General features: G+C 42.8%; 1 protein-coding gene across 3 annotated transcripts in view; it reads right to left on the reverse strand.

The window, feature by feature from the left end:
- Positions 1–11,325: 11,325 nt before the first annotated feature.
- Positions 11,326–26,767, reverse strand: part of SMC1A (structural maintenance of chromosomes 1A) — a 46,066-nt gene continuing 30,624 nt past the window's right edge. The window contains exons 21-26 of one of the 3 annotated variants that reach the window (XR_006267330.1): positions 26,454–26,608; positions 26,191–26,342; positions 25,018–25,087; positions 24,625–24,735; positions 12,551–12,682; positions 11,326–11,942 (exon numbers count right to left, since the gene is read on the reverse strand). Coding sequence is in view for 2 of the 3 variants with exons in the window: in XM_043457482.1 (XP_043313417.1) it covers positions 24,117–24,200; positions 24,625–24,735; positions 25,018–25,087; positions 26,191–26,342; positions 26,454–26,608 (572 nt within the window). In the remaining variant the exon portion in view is untranslated. Of the gene's footprint in view, positions 12,683–18,131; positions 24,201–24,624; positions 24,736–25,017; positions 25,088–26,190; positions 26,343–26,453; positions 26,609–26,767 lie in introns of those variants that run through there. The other 2 variants (XM_043457483.1, XM_043457482.1) reach the window with 2 other exon arrangements.

Below are 26,767 nucleotides of genomic sequence, written 5' to 3' on the forward strand. Positions count from 1 at the left end.
TCTCCTGCATCCTCCTCCATACATCTTGGTGGTACCAAGGTCACCGTAGGTGTTCAGGATATGATTTCTTCTCTCTCTTCTGCCTTGACAATTGTTTCTCTAAGGTGCCAGTTTGAGGCATGACTCCACCACTAACTACTGCAAAGCTGTTGTCTAAAGGGGATGTTGGGAACAATGTGGAAGTGACTTGGACTTCATCAGACTTGGAGTCTCACCATTGCTGTTCTTAGCTGTGTGGCTTTGGCAAGTCACCTAAGTCTCCCTGTGCCTCACTGTACTTATCTATAAGGGGGAGGGGATATAATAGCACCTATCTCAGTGCGTGTCTTCACTTTCTATCTGCACTGCACCCCTTCTCTCCCACCACACCTCACCTCCCTGCTCACTTGGCTGGTTTGGTCTCACCCTGCACCAGCTGATGAACCAAGCCACGCCCCATCCCAGAGCAACAACACCCAGGAGATGAGAGAAGAATTGGCCAGAAAAGAGTGACATGCAAGCCCTTTGGGGAAGGACTGAACAACCACAGAGCTGAACCCAAATTTTGTTCGTCATTCAACCATTCATGCACCTGAATGCATGCGATGAATATTTGCTGACCCTTCCACTCGGACCAGCCAGATTCTGGGCTTTGCTGGAGACAGTCAGCTGCCCTCGTGGAGCTTCTGACACATAGGCGAGAAAACCCCAGGTATCAATTCCACACGGGGCAGGGGAGAGGGGAGCTCCAAGGGCTGTGGGAGCCCAGAGGACAGGATCCAATCCAGCTTGAGAATCAAGGCAGGCTACTTGGATGAAGTGACACTTGAGGTGAGTTCATTAGATTTGGAGAGTCATTGTCTTCCATGCAGAAGACACTGTAAAGATACCTAAGGGAGAGCCTGGTACATTGAAGCACCCACTTGTTAGTTCAGTGGCCAGAGCACAATGTGTGAGGCCAGGGTAGCAAGAGATGAGGCCCGAGAGGCTTGGCAGGGGCTATGGGTGGCCTTAATTGCCCTAAAGGAGCTAGAACTTTATCCGTATGTGGAGATGGGTGTCACAGAAGGAAGCAATGTTTTAACTTCTAAACCCATATGTTCTCACTGCTGGTGTCCAGAATAGTAGGTTAAAGACAACCAGTCTGGAAGCAGTGAGGCCAGGGAGTAGACTTGGGGTCATTCATATGAGAGATGTTGAGGCTGGATCAAGGCAGTGGCAGAGGATGAGGAAAAAGGGTGGAGTATTTGGGAGACAGAAGGAAGAATCAGCAGGACTTGGTGAGGGACTGGCTATGAGGAGAGAAGGGGAGTTTGGGCTGCACATAAAGCAGAGAATACAGAGGAAACGTATAGCACATGTGCCAGGGAGTAATTAGATCATGGTGGGAGGAACTCTAATGGCTGAGAATTCAGTGTGGGATATCAGGGGCAGAAATACCTTTCTGGAGGAGGGATTCAGGCTAAGACTCACTGTGTATCCTTGGACCACTCACTTTATCTTCCTTTGGTCCTTTAGGTCTCCACCTGCTAAACTGAGAGACAGAGAATGACCATTGTGAGGAGTGAATCACATAAAAGAATGTTCAGGGCTTCCCTGGTGGTCCAGTGGTTAAGAATCTGCCTGCTAATGCAGGGGACACAGGTTCAATCCCTGGTCCAGGAAGATCCCATGTGTCTCAGAGCAACTAAGCCTGAGTGCCACAACTCCTGAGGCTACGTGCCCAGAGCTCATGCTCTGCAACAAGAGAAGCCACCATAATGAGAAGGCCACACACCACATCACCAGCACAACGAGTGGTTCCCTGCTGTCTGTAACTAGAGACAGCAATGAATACCTAGTGCAGTAAAAAAAAAAATGTCCAGGAGGTGCCAAGTCCTGTGGGTGATTTGGAGGGGGAGATTTGTGGGGCAGGTGTGTTTGCTCCAGAGGTGGGGCTGGGCTACCATTTGTGCAATATCACTGCCACTGGCAGGGGGAAACAGTTACTTACAAGATGTATATGGGGAGGAGATATGTGACCTGAACACGTGTGTGTTGGATTTGAGGGCATGAAAAGCCAAGGCAGTGACTTCCCTGGTGGTCCAGTGGTTAGGACTCTGCACATCCACTGCAGGGGGCACAGATGTGATCCCTGGTTGGGGAACTAAGATCGCCACATGCTACATGTTGTGGCCAAAAAAATCGGAAAAAAAAAAAAAAAACCAAGACAGTCAAGTCACTCTCACCCTGGGAGGCCATATCTTGACAGTCAGGAGTGAGGGACTTCTCTGAACAGTGAACCCCAGAATGCCACTTCCTCAGGAAATACTGAAACCAAGGCCTCTGGGTTCTGATCTCAAGTCATCACCTGAGTTGCAGTGTGACCCCGAGTCAGTTCTAACCCACTTTGTGTCCCAGGTTTCCCACATGAAAAATAACAAAAGCATATGTGTGTTGGTGGAGAGGTGGATAGAATGTGTTCAAAGGTTTTGTCGAGATTTGTTATGCTTCAGTTCTATGATGCTGAATCCTTTTTCAAAAGGTCTAGCCCTGTCTCCATCGCTGACTTACTGTGTGGCCTTGAGCCAGCTTCTGGACCTCTCTGTGCCTATTTTCACATCTGGAATATCAGGAGATTGGGTAAGAGAGTCTCTAACATCCAATGATTCTCCCTAGAGGATGCTCATCATCTTCTCCAGCTGAACGCTTCAGACAAATCAGAGGAAAGCGAGGTCCAAATCTTCCGTCTTCTCCCACTGCCCTCCCCTGCCTACTGTCAGGAGCTCTAGCACTGGCTCGCTTCCCAAACTTGTTGCTATGACAACGGGTTACAAATAACTCAGATGCAGACAAAGATTTTAACCCAAGAACTGCTGGGCCAATGGTTTCTTCCTCTCTCTCCACATCAGACCAAGGGAACAATCTGATGAATTCTTTGGGATCAAATTACTCACCTGCTCACAAGCCTGCCAAGGCTCCTCAGTGTCATGCGGTTAAGTCCTGGCATCTTGACGCCCTCCTGGAACCTGATTCTAATCCTTCCAGTTACATTTCCCACTTGCTCCCATTAAAAAGGGGTCACTCCTATTTTTTGAGCACCTACTGTCTGCCTGCCAATCCTTGTGTTGGATGCTTTACATACTGTAGCTAAGAAAATCTTCCCAGAATTCTATCAGATAAACATTATTATTCCTGTTTTATAGAGGAGAAAATTGAGGCTCACAAATATGACTTGAGTAAGGAAGTCAGCGAGTCAGAATTCAAACTCAGATCCACCAGATTTCCAAACCTGGGCTTTTTTCATTGCCAGTGTTTCACAAATGTTGGTCTACCCACTTGGGGGCATATTCAGATAATTTGAGACAGTTTACAAATTCAGATTCTAACTTCTGTTCAAGAAGGTGGAACACATTTGTCTCCTCTAACTCCTGAGACCTCATAAAATAAGAGTAAAGGAATCAAGTGTATAAACCCACATCTCCAAAGAAAACTGGAGAATTTTCCATCAATCAAGGAGATATTGTAACAAGTTTCTGGCAAGCAGAAAGGGGCTGGAAGAGTGATAGTGAGAAAGCAGGGCAGGCAGAGGTGAAGCAAAATCCACACGTTGGTGGGGGGGCATCCATGAAGAGAATGTTGGTCTATCTTGCAAAATTCTGGTGAGACTCTGGTGCAGAAAAGTTATCCTGACAGTGCGAGTGAGGTGCAAAGCCCCCCATTAAGGGGAGAATTGAAAGTATGTGTTGAATTTATAGTTGACTCCCCCACCCTCCCTCTAACCTTCGCTGTGCTCGTGGGTAGAAAGCACAAGAGCCAAACATGTACACTCAAGCAGAATACAGAGAGTCCCCCAAAGAAATCAAACAGTCTCAGAGCAAAGCCTCCACTTTATGGATTCCTACTTTCACAACACAGGTTGTGTTGGTCCCCACCCAGGCACCTTAAGGAGAAATTTAATAGCAGACTTGACAAAACCCTACCCCTTCCACGGGCTCCCAACCAATCAATGTTTTATTGGTTTCATCTTAAATCTATGGGCTGAGAGGTTTAGGGAAATATGCTAATAGATTTATGAATGAACTGATGTAGCAAATATTAAGGCTGGGAGCTTTTCAAGTGAACAAAAAAACCTAAGCAATTAAATATAGGAACACAAAAAAGGCCAAAATAATCCAGGTAATTATAGTACATTTCTTGGCTCTGTAGCAACTATGGATTTACTAGGAATCAGGATACAAACACATTGCAAGGGAGGGAAAGTATGAATATATGGGTGGAGAGGGATAAAATCCTTTTCTACTATAACGGGATGTCAAGAGGTGATGTCTCAAATTGCTAAGAAATAGTAGCATATTATTAGAGAAATGAAATCGAAACTACAATGAGGTATCACCTCACACCAGTCAGAATGGCCATCATCAAAAAACTACAAACAAGTGCTGGAGAGGGTGTGGAGAAAAGGGAACCCCCTTGCCCTGTTGGTAGGAGTGTAAGTTGATACAACCACTATGGAGAACAGTATGAAGATTTCTTAAAAACCTAGGAATAAAACTACCATGTGATCCAGCAATCCTACTCCTGGGCAAATACCCTGATAAAACCATAATTGAAAAAGACACATGTATCCCGATGTTCACTGCAGCACTATTTACAATAGCCAGGACATGGAAGCAACTTAGATGCCCATCAATAGATAAATGGATAAACAAGTTGTGGTATATACAATGGATTACTACTCAGCCATAAAAAGGAACAAATTAGAATCAGTTGAACTGAGTTGGATGAACCTAGAGCCTGTTATACAGAGTGAAGTAACTCAGAAATACAAATACCATATATTAATGCATATAGATAGAACCTAGAAAAATTGTACAGATGAACCTATCTGCAGGGCAGCAATGGAGACACAGACATAGAGAACAGACTTGTGGACACAGTGGGGGAAGGAGTGGGGCAAATTAAGAGAGTAGCATTGAAATATATACATAATTGTGTGTAAAATAGGTAGCTAGTAAGAGGTTGCTATTAACGTATAATACAAGGAGCCTAGCCTGGTGTTCTGTGATGACCTAGAGGGGAAGGATGGGGGTGGGGGAGGAAGGCTCAAAAGGGAGGGGATCTATGTGTAATTATGGCTGATTTGAGTTGTTGTATGGCAGAAATCAACATAACACTATAAAGCAATTATTCTCCAATTAAATTTTTAAAAAATAGTAGCATAAGTACCTTCCTTAGAAACATGGTGGTCATTCAGTTAAAAATCCTTTCAGCTACAAGTAACAAAAAACCCAACTTATAGTGGCTTAAACAAATACATTATTTAATTTTTTTTAGTATTTTCACTTATTTATTTGGCTATGCCACATCTTAGTTGTAGCATGTGGGATCTTTAGCTATGGCATGTGAACTCTTAGTTGGGACATGTGGAATCTAGTTCCTGGCCCCCTGCATTGGGAGCGCAGAGTCTTAGCCACTGGACCACCAGAAAAGTTCCCATTTATTTATTTTTAAAGAAGTCAACTTATTATTAACAGAAGTGCCATGCCAGGGTTCAGCTGCTCAATGATGCCCTCAAGGATCCAGGCTCTTTCTAACTTTTTCTTCCTTAATGTGTGGTGTCTACATTCTCATGTTCATCCCTTCATGATCACAAGACTGCTGTCACAGCTTCAAGCAGCACGATTATATTCAAGGCAGAAAAAAGAAGGGGACATTGTGTGTCTCAGGAAAACAAGAGCCTTTTAAAAGGCCGCCAGCAAATATGTCATGGCCATAACTGGGACACATGGCCACCTCTCTAGCTGCAGGGGAGGCTAAGAAATTATCTTCTTCTTCAGCCTCTGAATGGGAGATGACAAGGGAGAAGAGAGGTTTGGAGTGGTAAATGCCAGAAGGAAAAGCCAAAGACTGGTAAAATAAAGTAGTTACCTCTAGGGAACAGGACTTGAAGTAGGAAGGAGTGGGACAGGATATTGCTGGGTTTTTTTTATGAGATCTTTATCATTTTATTTTTTAACTATGTAAAGTATTAATATTACTTTGATGAAAATAAAAATTTAGAAATGAAATGTTATGGTTTCTATAAAACAAAAACATTTGAGAAATAAACGCTGGTAATTGCTTTCTGCTTCCAGAGAGAAAAGGACATCAATTAGCCTTAGGAGCTAACGAGCCAGAATTGGCTCTTTTTTGGACTAAGGTACCTTGGGTGTCCACCCACTGATCTGACAGAAAATTGTGCCATCACTATTAACCTGAATGTGGCTTTTGGAAACCACTACAGCACTATGTAGCAGTTACATGGGTTGACTGTGGTTAGACAGTCCTGGTGCAATTTCCTGTCTGCCATTTATTAGCTTTGTGACCCTGTGCAATAGACACCTGGGAAACTCAACTTTCCTTCTTTATGAAATGAAGGTAATTCAAGAGCCTGGTACTGAGTAAGCACTCAGCAAATGTTATCTACTGTGATACAAATGTTAAGTGTTCTAAGCAGAGACGTAATTTGGGTGTACTTTAACAGTATTATGCTTCTACTGAGTTCATTTTTTTATCCTATTCATGGGCTTCGACTGGACTATCCATGAAAATTATTATTTGTTCCTGAGAGATGTGTGTGCATAGCCTTTGCTCACAGAAGATATGTAGTATGAACCATCAAGAACTGTTCAGGCTTGGATTGCTGTTGGCTCCTGTTGGAAGAAAGATGGTAAAAAGGAACTAGGCTCGAATATTTCCACTACATATATTGTTATTTAACTTTAAAAACAACCCATCCTGTGAAATGTGCTGCTGACTACTGTGATTGCCTTGTATAGGCCACATGGATCAGGTCACCACTGCAGGAAGTAGGTGTGAGAATGTTCCATAAAGAAAAAGGATATGGGGAGTGCTATGCTGGCACAGGAAGTACAGTTGACCTGGGAGTGGGGAAAAGAACAATGACCTCCTCTCTCTGATGTCAAGGTGAGAGCTGGAGATCTGGACTCCAGGTAGGGAGCATATGGCCAAAAATCATCCAGTTGGTGGATAATCTTTCCCACACGTGGTATCAGGTAGGGACATCCAATAAGTGGCTCCCTCCTGAGGGGTGTAGGTGACATTCTTTTGGAGAGGTAATATCTGGTATCCATTTAGTTTTCCTTTCTGGCCTGGTAATTATCATCTGTTATTCCCAAGATTCCAATGAAGTTCTATTAAGCACACATAACAGAGAAGATATTGCATCCATTTTTAAAAAAGATACTATGAAAAAGGCATCTTTGGAGACTAAGAAAGAGTACTTAGAAATTTTAAATGACTGCCAAAAATTAAAAAGTTCAATAGAAGACAAAGTCATGAAAATATCTCAGAATGCAGAACAAAAAAGGAAAGACATGGAAAATATGAGAGAAAATAAAGACAAAGAAAAAGACCCAGGAGGTCCAAAATCCAACTAACAGGACATCTAGGAAGGGAACAGGGAAAATAGATGAGAGAAAATTTGCGAAGAAATAAAACTGATTTCTTGGAGGAGGGGGCATATGAGTCTTCAGGTTGAAAAGGCCCAACCATCAGGTGCCCAGTAAAACAGATGGGGGAAGAAACACACTTTGGGGGTTATCATTGTAATATTTCAAAACACTAACGATGACCCTATATGTGAGACAGCAAAAGAGACACAGATGTAAAGAATTTTGGATTCTGTGGGAGAAGGTGAGGGTGGGATGATTTGAGAGATAGCACTGAAACATGTATACTACCATATGTGAAATAGATCGCCAGTCCAGGTTTGATGCATGAGACAGGGCACTCAGGGATGGTGCACTGGGATGACCCTGAGGGATGGGATGGGGAGGGAGGTAGGAGGGGGGGTTCAGGATGGAGGACATATGTACACCCATGGCTGATTCATGTCAATGTATGGCAAAGATCACTACAATACTGTAAAGTAATTAGCCTCCAATTAAAATAAATTAATTTACAAAAAAGATCAAAAGACAATTATAAGCAATTATATGCCCAAAAAATAGCTTAACGTAGAAGAAATGAATAAATTCCTAGAGACATACAACCTACCAAGATTAGATCTTAAAGAAATAGAAATTCTGAACAGATCTGTAACTATTGAGAAGACTGAATCAGTAATCAAAAACCTCCCAACAAATAAAACATAGAACATGGCTCCAATGATGATTTCTACCAATATTTAAAAAACAAGTCAATATATCTCAAACAGTTCCAAAAAACAGAAGAAGGAGCACATCCAAATGATCAAAAACAAAATCAAAGGGAACAAATGTCGTTGGAGAAATTGGAACTCGTGCACACTGTTGATGGGAATGCAAAATGGTATAGCTGCTATGGGAAACAGTATGGACAGTCCTCAAAAATTTCAAAATAGAATTATTATATGATCCGGCAATCTCACTACTGGGTATTTGTCCAAAGAACTTCAGTCAACATCTTGAATAAATATTGGCACTCCAGCGTTCGTTGTAGCACTATTCACAATAGCCAAGATATGGAAACAACCTAAATGTCCATTGACAGATAAGCCAATAAAGAAAATGCTGCATATACATACAGTGAATACTATCCAACCTTAAAAAAGTAAATCTGAAATATGTGACAGCATAGATGAGCCTTGAGAACATTATGCTAAGTGAAATAAGCCATTACAGAAAAACAAATATTGCACAATTCTACTAATATGAGTATCAGAAATACTCAAATGCATAAAAACAAAGAGTGGAAATGATGGTTTTCAGGGACTGGTGGGATGGGAGTAAACAGGAAATTATTAATCAATGAGCATAAAAGTTTCAGTCAAGTAAGAGAAATAAGCTCTAGAGATACAATACTGTACTTATAGTCAACAATAATATATACTTCAAAATAAGCTCTAGAGATACAATACTGTACTTATAGTCAACAATAATATATACTTCAAAATTTATCAAGAGGGTTGATCTCATGTTGTGTTGTTACAACATACACACACACACAAAGTAAAACAGAGGCTATGCATACTCTGCAGCCCAGAAATCCCACTTCTAAGTATGTTGCTTAGTAAATTCTCCATGTATATGAAGAGTCATATACAAGAATGCTTACTGCAGCATTATTTATAGTAGTAAAAACCTATAAACAACCTGAATGTCTGTGGAATTCTGTGTGGCAATTCATATGAATAAACTAGAGCATTTGTATTAGTATGTGTAGATTCTAAAATTAATGTTAATTTAAAGAATATTTTTGTAATGTTTTATATAAAAGTGTTTTCCAAAAAAAAAAGGTATGAAGGAAAAAAACATAAGCTTCCAGAGTTAGGGAAAACAAGTTGTCAACAAAAATTGAGAACTCGACTTCCAATTAGCAACACTGCATGCTAAAAGCAGTACTTACAAAATTCAGAGGCAAACTGTTTTTTAATATAGAATTCTAAAGGCAAAGTATCATTCAAATATAAAGGTAAAATAATGCTACATTTTCAGATATGCCAAGACCACAAAATTTACCTTCTTAGGAAGTTACTTGAGAATGTCTTCCAAGAGCATATGTGATGTATCAGTCAGGATTGTTGAGTGCAAGTGACAGAAGCTGCCTCTAGTTAACTTAAGCAGAAGAGGGACTTATTGCCAGGTCATTTTTCTAGCTCACAGAAGTCTGGAGAATTGGGCAGGAGAAGCCATAGCTAAGGCCACACTGTGGGGACAACTGAATCCAAATGCTATGGGCACTGCAAGCCCCACTGCTCTGACCCCTGGACATCATCCTATCATCACATGCCACTGAAGACAAACTCTAATCATCTGTCTGTTCTCATTTATTTGTGGTCAACTTTAGGATTGTGTTAATCATGTTCTTCAGTCCATGGCGTATTATTTTCATCAGTCCATTCAAGGCCCCTCTTTTGCTTGATTTCATTGCAGTATTATTTTTCCCTCAGTTCCCACCCCTGCCCCCACTCTCCTGCCCACCTCAGTGACTCTAGTGTATGTCATGTATACACACTTCCAACTCATCTTCCATAGATCTACTTACATATATGCACATCATGATATTATAGTGTTGTTTTACATTTACACAAATGGTAAATTTGTGCTATAAACCTCATTCTCTTTTTTATCTTTTCCATTCAACACTAGGTTTTAGAGACCTATGTGGCTACATGTAAATTCAACTATTTTCTTTTCATTGTTTTATTTATTCCATCCTGTGAATATATCAGTTTGCTTATCCAGTCCCATGGTGATGATTACCTGGATTGCTTCCAATTCTTCACTACAATAAACAATGCTGGTTTCCTCGATAGCTCGGTGGTAGAGTCCTCCTGCAATGCAGAAGACTCAACAGACGCAGTTCGATTCCTGGGTTGGAAAGATCCTCTGAAGAAGGAAATGACAACCCACTCTAGTATTTTTGCCTGGGAAGTCCCATGCACAGAGGAGCCTGGCAGACTACAGTCCATAGGTTGCAAGGAGTTGGACGTGACTGAGCGACTAAGCAAGCAAGCAAGCATAAACAATGCTGCAACAAACCACCTCAACTATATTTCCCTAATGACCTGTGTTAAGTATTCTCAGGAATATATACCCAGGAGTGCAATTGCTGGGTTGTAGGGTATACATATACTCTACAGGACGTACTGCCAAACTACTCTCTGGAATACCTGTACCATTTTCCACTCCACCCACAGTTTTCTTTTCCTCTCATCATCAGGGCTTTGATGATATCTGACTTTCTCCATGTTGCCATTCTTGTAGTGATTTCTCAATGTTATTTTAATTTTCATTTCTCTATTTGCAGAGTTGAAAATCTCTTTATATATTCAAGTTTCCCCTTGTGTTAATTCAAGTTTTTCCTTCTGTTAATTACTCATTTCCTTTTCCCATTTTCCTCTTGGATTTACTATCTTCTTTTTCTAGTTATTAATCTTTTGTCAGTTTTACATACTATAAACATATTCTCCTAATATGTCATCCACTTGTTAATCTTATATATTCCTGTCTCCTTTGTGTTGTTCACACTGGATTCAAAACTATGAATAGAGTATTCGGTCCTTGCCGCCTGGTGGGCAGGGAGAGGAAGTCTAACCACCTTTGGTTTCCATAGAGGAAGTGGGGGCCTGCCTCTCATTGAGACTCGCACGAAGAGGAATCCCTCCAAACAGGATGAAGATTTAAATACTAGGCAGCCAATAGAGTTCACTCCTTTGGTTATCCAACATATACATTTCATCCCAGATTTACTCTAAAAATATGCTTTCACAATATAGTGCCTCATACAACCAAAAAATGCACTTTCCTTCTCTAAAGGGAGACAGCAACAATATAAGTTATAATGCTTTCATGTACAAGCAATATAAAACCCAACTCAAACTGGCTTAAATAATAAATGCAATTTATTGGCTCACTTAACTGACAAGTCCATAGACAGGGAAGACTTCAGGCCAGGTATGATCAGGAATATGGATCCATTTCTCTGTAATTCTCTTGGCTCTGCCTTCTCCATTTGTCAGCGCCATTGTCAGGTAAGCCTTCCACATGCTCAAAAGATGGCTAACAACAGCAATCAGACTACATACTTCTTTGTTCATATCCAAGGGAAGACAGCTATGTCTTCCCTCAAAATCTGAACAAAAGCTTCAGTGATTGGATGATCTCTGAACCAATCATCACTGTGATAATGTGGGAGATTACTCAGATTGGTTTATATCATAAAGTTCTATACCTAGAGCTGGCAATGGGGTCAATTCCACTCAAATTGCATAGCTGTTAATACAATGGGGGAGGAGAGGAATGGATGGTGGAGAACAACTACAAAGGCCACTACAAAGGAGTAAACTAACAAAGAGGAAGATATAAGGTCCAGGAAAGATTGGGTCCAACCCAGAAGAGTAATGAAGGGACGTCCCAGGATGACAGTTGTGCTGCAGGCCTACAGAGCAACCAGTCCAAATTGGAGCAGGAAGACGGAGGGCTCCAGGAGGAAGGTATCTGGGGAAAAAGGGGATTCAAATGATTTTATACTTTCCTTAAGAATTTGGAACAACTTAAGAAGGAGATAAAGTCAGACAATGCAAGGAAAAAAGAAAGGCAATTAGAAACTCCAGGGAAAAACAAAAACTGTATAAGAAAAGAAATGTAATCCTAGGACACTGGAGCATTAGGAACAACATTTACATAATCATAACAACATAAACACTGTATTGACTTTAAACTTTTAGAATGACCTGTTAGCAAAGTATGGATGATTTAACTTTGGTTATTGAACAGAATGTAAATATTATTAATCTTGTTAATATATAAAAGTATAAATGAGAGAAGTTGAGAGATTGAAAGAGGGAGTATAAATCTATTATTTAAACGTACAAAGGTAAGAAATAGAGGACATATAATTAATGACATGTCTATATATTAGGGGTATGGTAGGAGGGCAGTTGGTGGTATTAATAGCAGGAAGTAACAGATAATGTCTAAAAGTGGTAAGTTGATAAATAGAAAAAAATTGTATATTATTTAAAGATACGAAGATTATCAGAAAAGTAAAAAATAAACAGTTATAAGTAGACTAGTAGATTTCTAGGACAAGATGGCAGACTTACCACATGTTTATCTCCACTCCCACCTGAAACCTTGCTAAAATAATAGTAAAGGAATTAAAAAAGTATAAAAACACAATGATGAAGAGAATGTCCGTCAGGAGCAGGTCCATCAGCGAAAGAGATTCCAAATGTCTGGAAGATAGGAAGAAAATGGAGGATTGATGATTGATGAAGCATGGTGAAGGAAGCCACAGCCTGGAGTATGCATGGAGGTGATGCCACTGAGGTGGAGCTGATCTTTCTGTGCAGTAGCCTGGAGTGTCTTGGGTCTTAACAATGCCAGGTATGATATAGAGTACGAGTGAGATGTTGGTCTGAAAACGGTGATAAATTGGGAAGCTGTATATTGAACTGTTAACCCACCCCTCTGTGTACAATTCACAGTAGCCAGGTGTCTACCCATTAGGCAAAACCAGACATTTCTTTTCTAAGGCAATTGAACAAGCTCAGAGAAAGATCTTTGTGTTTTGGCATAGCATAGTAGTCAGCTATTTTCCAATCATTCTAAAGGTAAGCCACCTGTCACCTAGCCCTGTACCCCATACACAGAGCTTTGAATCCAATTTTATTGCTGTGTTCTTAAATATGAGCAAACCACTATACATTACCAGGGATCTGAGAAAAGATTACAAATTGAAAGAGACCAAAATAAGCAAATGGGGGAAAAAACAAATCCCAAAGGAAATAAAAGAACACAATGAAATATAAAAACACCTCTATTACTCCAAGAGAGATTCAAGATAATAGTACATCCATTAAACAAGTACAGGATGCTATAAGAAAAGATAACATGAATGGATATTTGGACATTTTTAAAATGTGATTGGCAAAAAGAGGAATGTAGGACTTTCCTGGTGGTCCAGTGGTTAAGAATCTGCCTGCCGATGCAGGGGACACAGATTCCATCCCTAGTCCAGGAAGATCCCACATGCTGCGTGGCAACCAAGCCTATGCGCCAAAATTGCCAAGTCTGTGCTCTAGAGCCGGTGAACCACAACTACTGAACCCACGTGCCTAGAGAAGCCTGTGTATCGCAACTAGAGAGCAGCCCCCATTTAAAACAACTAGAGGAAGCCCATGTGGGACAACAAAGACCCAGTGCAAAAAGGAAGAAGGGGAGAAAGAAAAGAAGAAAGGAAATAAGAAGAAGGGAAGAAAAGAAATGCAAGAGAAGAGTTGGAAAATAAAGTTAAATCTTCTTCCAGAAAGTAAACAAAGGGAGAGAGAAAACTAGGAAGGGGAAGGATGGAGGTAAGAAGTGTGGCAGCAGTAGAGAGAACAGATAAAAATACAAAAGATAAATTCAGAAGGTCTAACACTCCACTTTAATGAGTTCCAGGAGAGAACAACAACAAAAACAGAAAAGAGGAACGTATCAAAGAATTTGACCAAAGAATATAAGAGAATTTCCCAGAATTAAAGAATTTCAAAATGAAGAGGCCTAACCAATGACCAATGCAATGAATGACAAATCCCAAAACTTAAACACATAATTAGGAAATTTTTAAATACCACAAATACAGTTTTCAAAAAGTTACTATTTAAAGAGTGGAGTGAATGGAGTAGAAGTACTTTTCCCTATTCCTCTCCCCAAGTACAGCTAAAATCCTGGGACATTACATATAAACATAAGACTGAGAGGTGGAGAGAAGGCAAACCTGCTGAGGACCTCAGTAGCAGAGGAGCAACGTGGTGGTGATTTCTCTTGGTTTCCTTTTTACCTCACATATCCTAGACTTGGTGCTGGATAAGATGGTAATTAGATAATAACCATTCTACTCCAGCCAAACACCACAGGAAAAACTGTAGTCCCACCAGCAAAGGCCAAGTGGGGAGCCTAGACTTCTACCTTTGCTGACTATAAAGAGTAACTTTTCCCCTCCTCACTGGAGTAGTGTTTGGGAAGGCTGAGTGGGGAGCCAAACTCCCACACTCATCTAAGAGTAATGAGGAAACCCTCCCTCTGGGGTATGAACAGACACTGAGTGGGGATACTGGACTTCCATGACCATCTGATAGTAACAAGTCAGTGTCTCCTCTTTCACTGCTCGAAGTGTCTGAGGAGGCAAGGTAAAACAAGATATTTAAGTAATCCTCATATTTAAACAATACCCAAAATCCCCAGGTTTCAACAGAAAATCACTCATCATACCAAGAACCAAGAAAATCTCAATTTGAATGAGAAAAGACACTCAATAGACTCAACACCATGATGACAGAGATGTTAAAAATCATCTGACAAGGGTTTTTAAGGAGCCCCATCATAAAAATGCCTTAATGGACAATAAGGAATATGCTTAAAACAAGTGAAAAAATACAAATTGTCAGTAAAGAAATAGAAGATACAAAGAAGAATCAAATGGAAATTTTAGAACTGAAAAATACAATAACCCAAACAAAATGGATGGATGGCAAAAAAGGAAGGGACAGAGGAGAGAATCAGCTAAATGGAATATAGAACAACAGAAATTACCCAATCTGGAAAAAGAGAGAAAATAGACTAGGAAAAAAGTGAACAGAACCTCAGGGACCTGTGACACTATAAGAAAAAATCTAACATTCATGTCTTTGAGGTCCCAGAAAGACAGAAGAAATAAATGAGTTAATTTACATAAGAGCAATGAGACTTCAAAGTTCTGTGGGAAAATGGTGTTGAATCTCAAACTTTAGGGGACATCACTGGTGATCCAGTGGTAAGACTCTGTGCTTTCACTGCAGGGGGCATGAGTTCAATCCCTGGTCAGGGAGCTAATATTCTAATATCCTGCGAATGCCTCAAGGTACAGCCACAAAACCACAATCAATCAATCAATCAAACAAAAAAAGCCCCAAAGAAATGAAACTTTGTATCCAAGCATAAGAATGGAATACAGTAGCCAGGAAGTCTATCTCCTATACAACCTTTCTGAGAAGTTACTTGAGGATGTATACTATCAAAACAATGGAAAAAAACAGACACAACAAAAACCCTGGGAACCACCAGTTAATAATCATATAGCCAAGGAAAGCTGTGAAGGAAAGTTCCAAAATGATAGTCATGCATCAGGTCTGGAGAACAACTAGTCCAGATTTGAGAAAGGGATGCAGGGCTCCAAGAAGGTGGTCTTTTTTGTTTGGGGGGCGGTTGACTTGGTGTACCTAATGTAATAGAGATTTTTGAAAAGAAAAAATGGAATATATGAAAAAGTAAAATAGTAAAAGAGAAACAGAATTAGAAACTTCCAAAAAACGAAAAACTGCTACAAGGAAAAAATCATAAAAGTACATCGACTGGCTCTGCATGAACAATATTTACAGTCATGTTAATATTAACTGTTTATTGCTTTTAAACTTTTAGGATCAAACTATAGACAACACACACAGAAAAAGCCTTAATCATGATTACAGAATAGAATCCAATGTTACCAACTTTGACATATAAAAGACCAGATGATAGAAGTTGAGAGGTTGAACAGTGGGGAAGAAGGCAAATAGGAAAGGTATTCTCATCTAACAAAGTTCTGGTTCAGAAAAGTGGTCTCTCGCTCATGGAACAAGGAATCAGTGTTGCTTAAATTCAGAAAAGTTATCTAATAGAGAAACGAAATCATATTAAAAACAGGAAGGACAAGAGTTGAACTTGGTGTAAATTATCTAAATTCTTATGTCATAGCAGGACATAAGACACATCATATGGCATATTACTTAGAAGTGGGGATAACAATCAGAAGAAATAACTAAAAGTGGATGCTAACAACAAGATGGTAGATGTCCAACTCTTTGTGACCCCATGGACTACACAGCCCATGGAATTCTCCAAGCCAGAATACTGGAGTGGGTAGCCATTCCCTTCTCCAGGGGAGATTCCCAACCCAGGGATCAAACCCAGGTCTCCCACATTGCAGGTGGATTCTTTACCAGCTGAGCCACAAGCGAAGACCAAGAATACTGGAGTGGGTAGCCTATCCCTTCTCCAGGGTATCTTCCTGACCCAGGAATCGAACCAGGATCTCCTGCATTGCAGGCAGATTCTTTACCAACTGAGCTATCATGCAGGGAAGCCCCTCAGAAAAGTTATCTAACAGAGAAACTAAATCATATTAGAAGCAGGAAGGACAAGAGTTGAACTTGGTGTAAATTATCTAAATCCTCATCTGTCATAGCAGGACATGAAAGACACATCATATGGAATATTATTTAGATATGGAAATAACAATCAGAAGAAATAACTAAAAATGGATGCTAATAACAAGATGGTAGAGTAGGGATGGGGGCATGTGGGTCAGTACTCCTTTTCAGTACTGATTTATTGATTTGTTTTCTGAACAATGTGTATGCATTACCTCTATTTTAAAATGAACATGTATTTAAAATTTTTAAAAAACAGAAAAAGGACATTCCTGCCCACCACTTACTCCCTCTCCCCAAACCCCCTTGTTCTCGGCAGACCTAATGGCAACAGAATATAAAAATCTTTGAGAAACCTTGCAGTCTCCCTTCCTACCTCTCCCTTAAATGTAGCTTTACTGCAGTCAAACTGGAATATTCGTTAACCCAGACTTGCCATACTTGCTTGGAAAAAATATTACTCCTTATCTACATTAGTTGGAATCTTCCCTATTGTTCAAGGCTTAGTTCAAATTCCACCTCTTCCAAAGTCTTCCTTAGTCCACTGGCAGAACTTCCTCCCTTCTCAGTAACTCCCAAGTATTCATTCATGCCTCTAATTATGACACATGCATGTTCTTTAGTCAAATGTTATTTATGTCAATGTTTCATGCCCCTAACCATCCTTCATACCAGCTATTAAGAGTCATCTTCCTAAAATACCAATCTGTCACTTCCCTGCTTTAAACCCTTCTTCGGTTTCCTATTGCCCATAGAATTGATTGCCTGGCTTCCACTTCTTCCACTGCTCCCCCCAAAATCCATGTGCTTTCACACTATATATCTTTCTTAGGCAGTTCTTCTGTTGGCAATATTCTTTCCTCTGTTTCTACATGGTAAACAGAAATTCTTTCCTTCAAGACTTCAAGTGCCCCCTTCTCTATTAAGGCTTTCCTGAAAACTCCCTCCATCCCACCCCACCCCAGGAAGAACCACCTAATGGTCATATTCTCTACTCTGCCTCATCTACACTTGGCAGTTCTTTTGTCACAGTTGGTGCACTATCTGCTTAATTACCTGAGCCCCCAGGTAAATTGAATTCCTGGAGTTCAGGGAATATATCTTATCTCCAGAATCAAGCACAGGGCTTGACATGCTACAGCTCAATATATGCTTGCTGAATGAATGGATGGCAAAGTGATGACCAAGTGAATACTGGAAAGAACAAATGAGCAAATGCTTATACTATTGCATGAATGATAAGTGAATGAATGAGTTACCCAGGAAGTAATGAATAAATGATTGACTGGATGAGAAAAAGAAGCTAATGAGTAAGTGAATGAAAAGTTCCTGTGCCAGTGAGGGTGTGAGAATGAATTTCCACCTGTGCCTTGGTTCAAACCTACCTGTGAGATCTTCTGCCCTATTCTCCACCCATCTAAAGTGCACACCAGTGTTAACCTTTTTTAGATTATAAGGAACAGACACACTCAGCTTAGTGATGGAGATTTATTGAAGCATTCACAGGGAAATAAGGAAGACAAAAACAGCTACACAGGCAGCCTCACAGAACAGAAACTTGAAAATGGTTCATGATCCAAAGCAGCGCTAGAGCCTGGCTTATCTTGTCACCCCCTCAGCTGCAGGCATCTGTTGCTCCCTTCTCTAGTGCTTCTCAAAATGGTGACTCAACTTCTTTCTGGCAGTGTTTATACTCCTCCTACTGCTACTGACTACCTTCTCTCTGCTCCCCTCCATGCCAGCCCGTGGCCTTCGGGGCACAGCTTCTGGGCCTCCTGGCTCCTGCAGTTTCCTGGCTTCTGGGGCTTCAGTTCCAATTAATCGGGGGCTTCTCTGTGCTGTAACTTCTGCTTGCCTGGTCTATCCTGCTGCCTCTTTGATTTTTGCTGCCTCACTGCCACACGGTTGCAGCTACCTTGAGGCTCTTGCAGTTTCCATTGCTTCTGCTGCCTCATGGATCTTGTCTGTTCAAGCTTTCTGCTGCTCCGTGGATCTCACAGATTCAGGGTTTTGTCTCATGGTTTCTGTTCCTCTAGGCTACTGCTACATTGTGGCTCCTATTGCTTCATGGCTTCTCTGTCCTTTTGGCCCATTGTCTTGCTGCTTCATGGCTTCTGCTACCTGTGGCCCCACATTCTCACATGCTTCATGGTTTTTGCAGCTTTCTCCTTGTTTTTGCTATTCAGTTTCTGACATCCCTCATCCACCACGTCTCTGCCTTGCTAAATTCTAATTGTTCACTTCTTCTGAATGCCTCACATTCAGCCTCCCTGAAAAAGGATCTGATTGTTTCATACGTTTGTCATCTCATACAGGCCATGGCTAGGAGGTGGAGTTCTTACATCAGTCCACCTAATAGGCCATTGTCCAGCTTAGAGACTGGATGTCCATGAGTAAGATACTATCCCAACTTTGTCATCTTTGGCCAGGATTGTGAGGTCACATGGTACAGAGCATGGCAACTCATGCTTAAGAAATCCCTTAAAAGGGACTGTGGGCATGGCAGGTCTGCTGAGGGCTTCCAAAAGGGAGCAGTGTAACTGGCAAGCTTCTTGTTCGCCTGTCCAGTACCAGTGACCTTCAAAGGCCAACCTTCTCCTTGGCCTTTTCTGCCTGTTCTGATCTGCAATGGGAGAAATCAAGGCTCTAGGGGCAATGTGGAAAGGGAACTTAGGTTCCAGTTCTGGCTCCTACATTTCCTAGTAGTGGGGCCTTAGGCAAGTTTCTTCCCCACTGAGAGCCTCAGGAGGGGACTGGACGAAGTCTGTAGGTTCCCTTACAGGTCTGGTGTTTGAGTTATCTCCCTTTAGGTTACTGTATAAGGGATGTTAAGTCTTGTCTGGGGAAGCCCTCAAAAACATCTGAGGTAGGAAAGAGGGAGTCAGAGTTCCACCTTGGAAGGGCACAGGAGGTGCTTAGCCAAGATTTATTGAACTCAATGAATGAATCAATGGCTGGGGAGGAGGGGGAGACCACACAGCACACATAGAATGTTTACTTAACTTGAGGAATTTCAATTGCTGAGGAGGCTGGAAGGAGATTCTGATTCAAATGAATGATGAAGGAGAATGACTGGGACAGAGTAGGAATCTTGGCTATTAACGAGCATTCATTCTATCCTCCCAGTCACACTTCACATCCAATTATCAGTCACCAAGATGAAGCACATCTCTTCCTTTAATGGCTCACACCTTATCATCTCCAATCCAGTCCCACTGCCCTTGCCCTTCAGTAGCCTAGTATTTTCAATAGTTCCCTAACTAATCTGTCTCCATTTTCTCCTTCACACATGCATTCATTCATTCAAAAACTATTTTTTGGATGCCTGTTTGGGGTCAGGCACTGTGCTTTTTGCTGGGGGTATACTAGTAGCAAGATAGCCCCACACCCACTCCTGTGGGGCTTATAGCTTATTTGGAGAGAGAAAACAGGCAAATATAAAACAGTGTGAGAATTGAACTGGGAAACTAAGGGAGCATACAGCTTGAGCATCTAACCTAATCTGCTTCCACACTGGTTAGCCAGAAAGGGGTTTGTTTCTTTTTTTTTTTTTTTTAATTTTTTTATTAGTTGGAGGAGGGGTTTGTTTCTTATCTAGTCTCCTCTGCTGTCTCCAACCCACAGTTCCCAAACCTGGCTGCACCCTAGACATCCTCACATTTATAAGCTCTCCAGATCCTGAGGCCCCCACCCAGTTATGGAAACTCAATTTTTAGGTGGGGGGGGGGGGTGTCATCCAGAATGCACCCTGTGTTTCTGGTATACAGCCAGTTAGGGAACCAAAGTGTTCTATGAGGTAAATCTGTTATATAGCCAGGTTCTTACGACTCACTTCAAATCTGGTTCCTGACTACCTCTCCAGCTTCACTTCCTGCTACTTTTCCCCAGCCCAGGAAACCTTATGGCTCAGTATTTCTGAACTGGTGGGCTGTTTCTTGACCGCAGGTCTTGTGCATACTGTTCCCACTATCTGGAAATCCCTTCCAACTCCTCAACTGGCTAATTCCTACCAGTCCTTTGAGACTCAGCTCAGGTTTCACCTCCTAGACTAGAGGATGTCTTCCCTGAACCTCTACCTAAGCTAGATGCTCTTCCTTTATCCATGCTCCTGTCACAGTGCTAATCACATTGTTTTATAAATTGCCTCCCCAACTAGACACTGAGATCCTCAAGGACAGGATAAAGATTTGATTCATGTTTGTGTCCCCAGACTAAGGCTACTAGGTCCAGAACATAAGGGAGTCAACCTAGTGTCCTCCAACTAGCCCTAGGGATTTCACTCAGGTCCAGCTGGCTCTTGGAAACACACCACAGTGTCCGCTCTCTTCTGGGCACAGCCTGCACTGAGTGTGTGTTGTCTTGTGATGATAGGAGGCAGTGTGACACAAGAGAAAGCACTGGGCAAACAGAGAAGATCCTAGTTGAAGTCTAGGCTCTGCAACGGAACCACTGGGATCTGAAGACAAGTCATCTCACCTCTCTGAGCCTCAGGATTTAAATCCTTTGTAGCATTTGTGTTCCTATGTGCCAGGGCCTTAGCCTGAGGCAATTCATGTAATGCTTTCCACCTCATGAGGTAGGGATTAGTTACCCAGATTATCATCCACACCTACTGAATTAGATTTCCAGGCGTGGGACCAGAGCAAGGAGCTCCACATCCTTTGGACATGGGAGTGCAGCAAGGAACTGCTGCTTTTCATTATAAGCCCTTCTGTATTATTTTATTTTCTAACTGGTGTATATATTGCTTTGATTCTTAAAAAGGAAAAAGAGGGAGTTCACTGGTGTCAGGATTCTGGGCTTTCACTACCACAGCCCAGGTTCAATCCCTGGTTGGGGAACTGAGATCCTGAAAGCCACACAGTGCAGACAGGAAAAAAAAAAAAAGGAAAAGAAAAAGCTTCACAGGTGATTCCAATGAACAGCCAAGGTTGATAACCACCCTCACAATGGAGAAAACACAAGACTGAATTGGAGGGCCTGGGTTCAAACCTTCACTGCTACCTGGTAGCTGGGTTACTTCACCTTCCTGGGCCTCAGTCTCCTCATCTGTAAAGTGGGAAGAATAGCAATTACTACCTTTAAAAGCCTGTGATGACCTAGATGTCAGCCAAATAGCTTCAGATATATTTCATCTTCCTTACATGGCTGCAAGGTAGGTGTATATTATCTCCTTTCCTTCGTGAGGAAACCGAGGCTCAGGGAGGTGAACTAACGGGCTCAAGTTTCTGCAGCTAGGATTTGAATCAGGGTGACTCCCAAATTGTGCTTTTCCACATATGCCAACATTTCCCAAATTATGGCACACACACCACAAGCAGTATGTGATTTCTTTGGTTGAGCACAGATAAATTTGTTTTGATAGTTGTCCCTTTTAATATGAATTAGAAAATTACATACTTAGCACATCAAACCCATTGTTTCACGGTTATCGCTACTTAGGATGAAACTAAAGTAGATAACAATATTAGACCTAAGACAATCTCAAGAAAAATACTGGGTAAATAGCACAGGAGGGCAATTTGGAAGTATCTATTAAAAACAAAAGTATAAATAGCCTATGACTCTGCAATTTAGCTTCTAGTAATCCACCCTAGGTAAGTTTTCACACACATACACACACACACACACACACACACACACACACAAATGCTCCTGCTTAGCATCCTATAAAAGCAAAAACAGAAAACAGACTATCATATGAGAAGTGGGTAAATAAAATGTGGTAGAGTCACATAATGGCAATCTACCTAACAATTACAAAGGATGAACTGCTTCTACATTTAGCAACATGCATAGATCTCAAAAATATAGCTAGGCAAAGAAAGAAAACTGCAGAATGAGTCAATACATCACCTGCATTAAACACAATATAGTCAATGAATTCACATGTAAAAGTCTTAAAGTTAAGATGGATGTACAACAGACATTACAGCAATTAAGATGGGATGGGGAATGGTAGTTGAATGACTACCATTATTTGCAACATTCTAATTTCTTCAAAAGAAAATTCACTCATTACTTGGGTAATTACAATTGATTAAACTTTTAAAAAACAAAAATGTAGTATACAGATCAGGACAAGGTGATGATGGTCTGATGATGTGAAGAAGCAAAGACTGATCTCATGGCAGCACACTGAGCTACCTCTGCAACTAACACAGTTATTTCCCAAAAGGAACATCACACGCATTCAGCCAGGATGTGGCCCAGGCTACCTCTCCCCTACCTCCTCACAACCCAGGTTGAGATCTAGGCACTCAGTTATATGTGATTTAAGCTATAGGGTTCCTTAGGCCCTCCACTTACCAGGTAAACCCCATCAATGACCTGGAACTTTTCCAATAACCAGAGCATTCAGCATCTCCCAAATCTGGAGGCTCCTTCTGTCCTTAACAATTGGGATCAGAAGCCCTCAGGCATTAGGCATGTGAAGACTTGTATTCTGAGGTGTTGGCACCTACTGGGCTCTAAGCAAGGATAAGGCCTCCAGTGAGGAGTTTGACATCATTAAATCCTATGAGGTAGGTAAATACTGTTAGCCCCATTGTATAAATGAAGAAACTGAGGCACAGAAAGGTCAAATGACTTGCCCAGCGTCAAACTAGAAAGTAATAAAAAATGGGACTAGAACTGTCCCCAGAGCCCAGGCTCTGCTCCTAGTACCCAACCAAATCCTACCAACTTAAGGTCCAGCTAAAAAGTGACCTCCGGAAAGCCTGGAGGTGATCGTCCTCTTTTCAAATTCAAAGCACCTTTACCTGATTCAGCTAACCACGGGAACTCATGAATTAGCATCTTCCTAGCAGGAGAGTAGAGATCATGTCTGACTCAGTTCTGTATTCCTAGCATAGAGTCTGACAAAAAGGTTTTCAGTATGTGTCTGACAAACACACAAAATGAACGAAAACATGAATGAGGGCGGTTTCACGTAACTGCCTGAATCCTATGAGGTCCGGAATACTTCTGCCCAGCTCCGGGGTGCTGTCATACTAAGCTCTCTTGGAATCAAATTCATCCTAGGCTCCTTCTAAAATGGGTCTCTAATATCTGTTTATTATTTTGCAAGCACACCCACATGCGCACATGCGGATACATATACACACGCATACATACCCACACACAAGCAAAATGCAAGGGGGCCCAAAGGACCCATGATTATGGATGATGGGAGAAGGTCTGGAAGGGAGGAAAGGGGGATGGACAGATGGCCCTGTTCAGCTCAGTTCAGCTCAGCTCAGCACCTCCTTCCAGAGGCCAGGATGCTCCCTGAAGCTCAGGAATTTTTGCTCCAGAACTAACATCACCTCTGTTCCTCTTCGTGCTTGACAGCAGTGCCTAAATCCCATGATTATACCAAACAGGGACAGGAAGTAGGGGAAGGTTGGGAATCAGATATCCAGAGATTGGGAGAGGGGCAGCTTAAGGATCCAGACAGGGTAGGAGGGCAGAACTACTGCTACTGCTCATTGGGGTTGGGGTTGGCATCTGGGTACTTGGTGAGGTCGAAGGTCAGGACTTTGCTGATCACACAGTCCCCTTGCTGAAGGAGGAGGGAGAAAAAGAAAAATGAAATTGTAAGGAGAGAATTAAGAGGGGTCTAGTGCCCTAGGACTGGGGAGCTTCAAACCCTCCTCCCTACATACCTGCCCAAAGCCCAGGCTCTGGTTCTCTGGGTGTGAGAAGATTTGCTCAGTCCCATGTTCCTTCTCTACCTGCCTATTTCTGCACTTTTGTCATTTTCTCTCTCTGGGTGCCTCTGCCTTGCCTTTCTATCTGTCCCCAAATTCAATGGCCCTGCCCAGCTGGCCTGGTAAGCCTCCAGGACAGGGCTCCAACAAAGCTGTTCATGAACTGAGTCCCTATGCTCTCCCACCCCCCGTGCCCCCTCCACTGCAGCCTTCCCTTCCTGCCCTGGGGTGTCAGGCAGGGAGTGGGGGCTGGCTCCTGAGCCAGGCCCGCCCTACCTCAGGGTAGACTCCAATGAGGCTCTCAGCCTTGGTGTAGAACTCCTCCTTGAGAGAAATGACGATGGCCTGGAAGTTGCAAGTTGACTGCTCCTTGATGTAATTTGCCACCTGTGGGAGGGGCCACCGAGCATTTAGTAGGGCTGAGGCCCTAACACTCCCTGGCTTATATCAGAACCAGAGGCAGGTGGGGTAGGGTAGGGGGTGGAGGGTTGGGGGAAGAGAGGCTGAGAGGAGGCTACTGACTAGTACAGTGTGGATGACCCTCAGCCCAGCCTCCCGGGCACAGAGAACAGGCGGCAGGAACGGCTAGGGCACACTCAGGAGTTGTTCCCTGAAACCCAGCCCCGAATTGGGGGCCTCTTTCCCGGGCCCCACTTTCCTTGTACCCACCTTGCCAATGTTGGTGTTATCCAGGGCAGCATCGATCTCATCCAGGACGAAGAAAGGGGCTGGCTTGTAGCTGGGAGGGAACCGGTAGGTAAGCTGATACTGATGGGAGCAGAGGCAGGGCATGACAGCCCTAGGGCCCATCACACAGGCCGGCACCCCCTTCCGTTTCTTCAGAGACTAAAAACCCCAGGTCTGAATGTTGCCTGAGTCCCTAAAGGCCAGTACACCAACGGAACTCTCCTTTGCATCCATCTCTGCGCTCCAGGATCCCGCAGAACCAAAAGACATGGTCCTCTCTGGAATGTCCAGGTTGGTTGAGGAGATAAAGCTGTCCTAGGCTCTGGTCATACTGACCAAGCTACCTGGAGGTCGACCCTCACCTACCCACTCACACCATTTCTCCCTGTCTCTGCCTCGGAATGCCTACTGGTCTCCCTGGCTAACTTCTACTTATCCTTTGCATTTCCTGCTCAAGTGTCACCTGCCCTTGAAAGCCTTTCTTGGTCACCCATACCCTCCCAGATTGGGTTGGTGGCTCTCCTCTGTGCATCCAACAGCACACACGCTCACCCAGTTACAACATTTAGCTCACTGTCTGTTTACACATCTGGCTTCCACTAGACCATGAGCTCCTCGAGGATAGAAACCATGTCTGACTCATCTGTGTCCCTAATCCCCCAACAGGGTGTGGTAAAGAGCAGCCATCAAGAAATGCTCACTGACTGACGCTGTACAATCAAGCACTAAGTTGTAGGGGGGAGTCAGATTCAAGTCCTATTGGCATTTAGGAAGGGGATATCAGGGTATGCCACAGTGGTTGAAGCAGGCTTCCTAGAAGAACAGGAGGAGGAGAATGCAATGTGAAGGGGTGGTAGGTGATGGCCAAGCTAGATTTGCATGAAAGGGCTTATGAGCCAGCAACCATGTGAGCAAAAGCTTGGCGGTGGGACTGAATACATGCAGGGGAGGGCATGCTGAATGGATGAGGGTGGATTGGGAAGATAAGTCCAGGAAACCAAGGACAGATATGCTGCAGCAGGGAGGGAAACAGATGCAATCCAGAGTCCACCAGATCATCTTCACCTCTGCAGATCTATGCATATCCTTGGACCCCAGAGCCTCCAGTGGCCTCAGCAGTCTCCACCAACTGCCCTGCAGGGGGCACAGCCTTACCTGTGGATGGCAAAGAGCAAGGCCAGAGCAGCAACTGTTTTCTCCCCCCCTGACAAGTTGTCCATGGGTCGGAAACGTTTGCCAGGAGCCACACAGTTGTAGTTTATGCCATCCAAGTAGGGCTCCTCAGGGTTCTCAGGGCCCAGGAACGCCTAGGGGGAAAGGAGATGGGTCAGGTCTAGATTGGGATGAGAACAGGAAGCCTAGAGGGAAGGTTAAATGAGGATGGGTAGGGGTCAGTTGGGCAAGGGGCTCCAGCCTACCTGAGCACTGCTGTTACGGGACAGGGCCTTGTAGATCTCATCAATGTTGGTGGCCACCGATTCAAAACAGGCATTGAAGCGGTCAAAGCGTTCCTTCTTGATCTGTTCAAATGCCTGCTTGGCCTTCTTGGCTCGCTTTCGGGCCGCCTCAAATTCTACCACAAGGGAAAGACAGGTGACCCCTCAGTACCCAGGCTCTGCCAAGGCTGAGATCCATGCTCTGACAAAAACAAGTGACTATACACAGAGCAGGGACATCCCACAGGGAGAGGAATGCCTGGGGAGGGGCCCAGGAAGACAATTCCACAATCACC

This window comes from Cervus canadensis, chromosome X (genome assembly GCF_019320065.1).
Source record: "Cervus canadensis isolate Bull #8, Minnesota chromosome X, ASM1932006v1, whole genome shotgun sequence".
Taxonomy (NCBI): Eukaryota; Metazoa; Chordata; class Mammalia; order Artiodactyla; family Cervidae; genus Cervus; species Cervus canadensis.